General features: G+C 64.8%; 1 protein-coding gene across 1 annotated transcript in view; it reads left to right on the forward strand.

The window, feature by feature from the left end:
* The first annotated feature begins 178 nt into the window (after positions 1-178).
* COL26A1 (collagen, type XXVI, alpha 1) overlaps positions 179-267 on the forward strand; it is a 166,936-nt gene continuing 166,847 nt past the window's right edge. Inside the window, exon 1 of the mRNA XM_010075999.1 lies at positions 179-265. Within this exon, the coding sequence (XP_010074301.1) occupies positions 179-265 (87 nt within the window). The remainder of the gene's footprint in view (positions 266-267) is intronic.

The following is a 267-nucleotide window of genomic DNA, read 5'->3' on the forward strand; positions in this document are numbered from 1 at the left end:
CCGGAGCAGGCGTCCCTGTGTCCCGGGCAGCCCTGCCCCGTGGTCCCCAGTCCCGGGGTCACCTCTGCGCCGTGGGATCCCATCGTGACCCCGGCCAGGCGAAGCACGGTGGGGCCCCGCGCCTGCCGGGCTGTGTAAGGAAAAAGGAGGGCAGGAGGAAAACCCTGTTCTTGCAAAAATGCGGTTCGCTCTCTTCTTGTCCTGGTGCTGCTGCCTGCATGGATGTGCGCTAGGGACTGGCTTCCTTTATCAAGTGCCAGCATCAGC

Source organism: Pterocles gutturalis, unplaced genomic scaffold, assembly GCF_000699245.1.
Source record: "Pterocles gutturalis isolate BGI_N339 unplaced genomic scaffold, ASM69924v1 scaffold6283, whole genome shotgun sequence".
NCBI lineage: Eukaryota > Metazoa > Chordata > Aves > Pterocliformes > Pteroclidae > Pterocles > Pterocles gutturalis.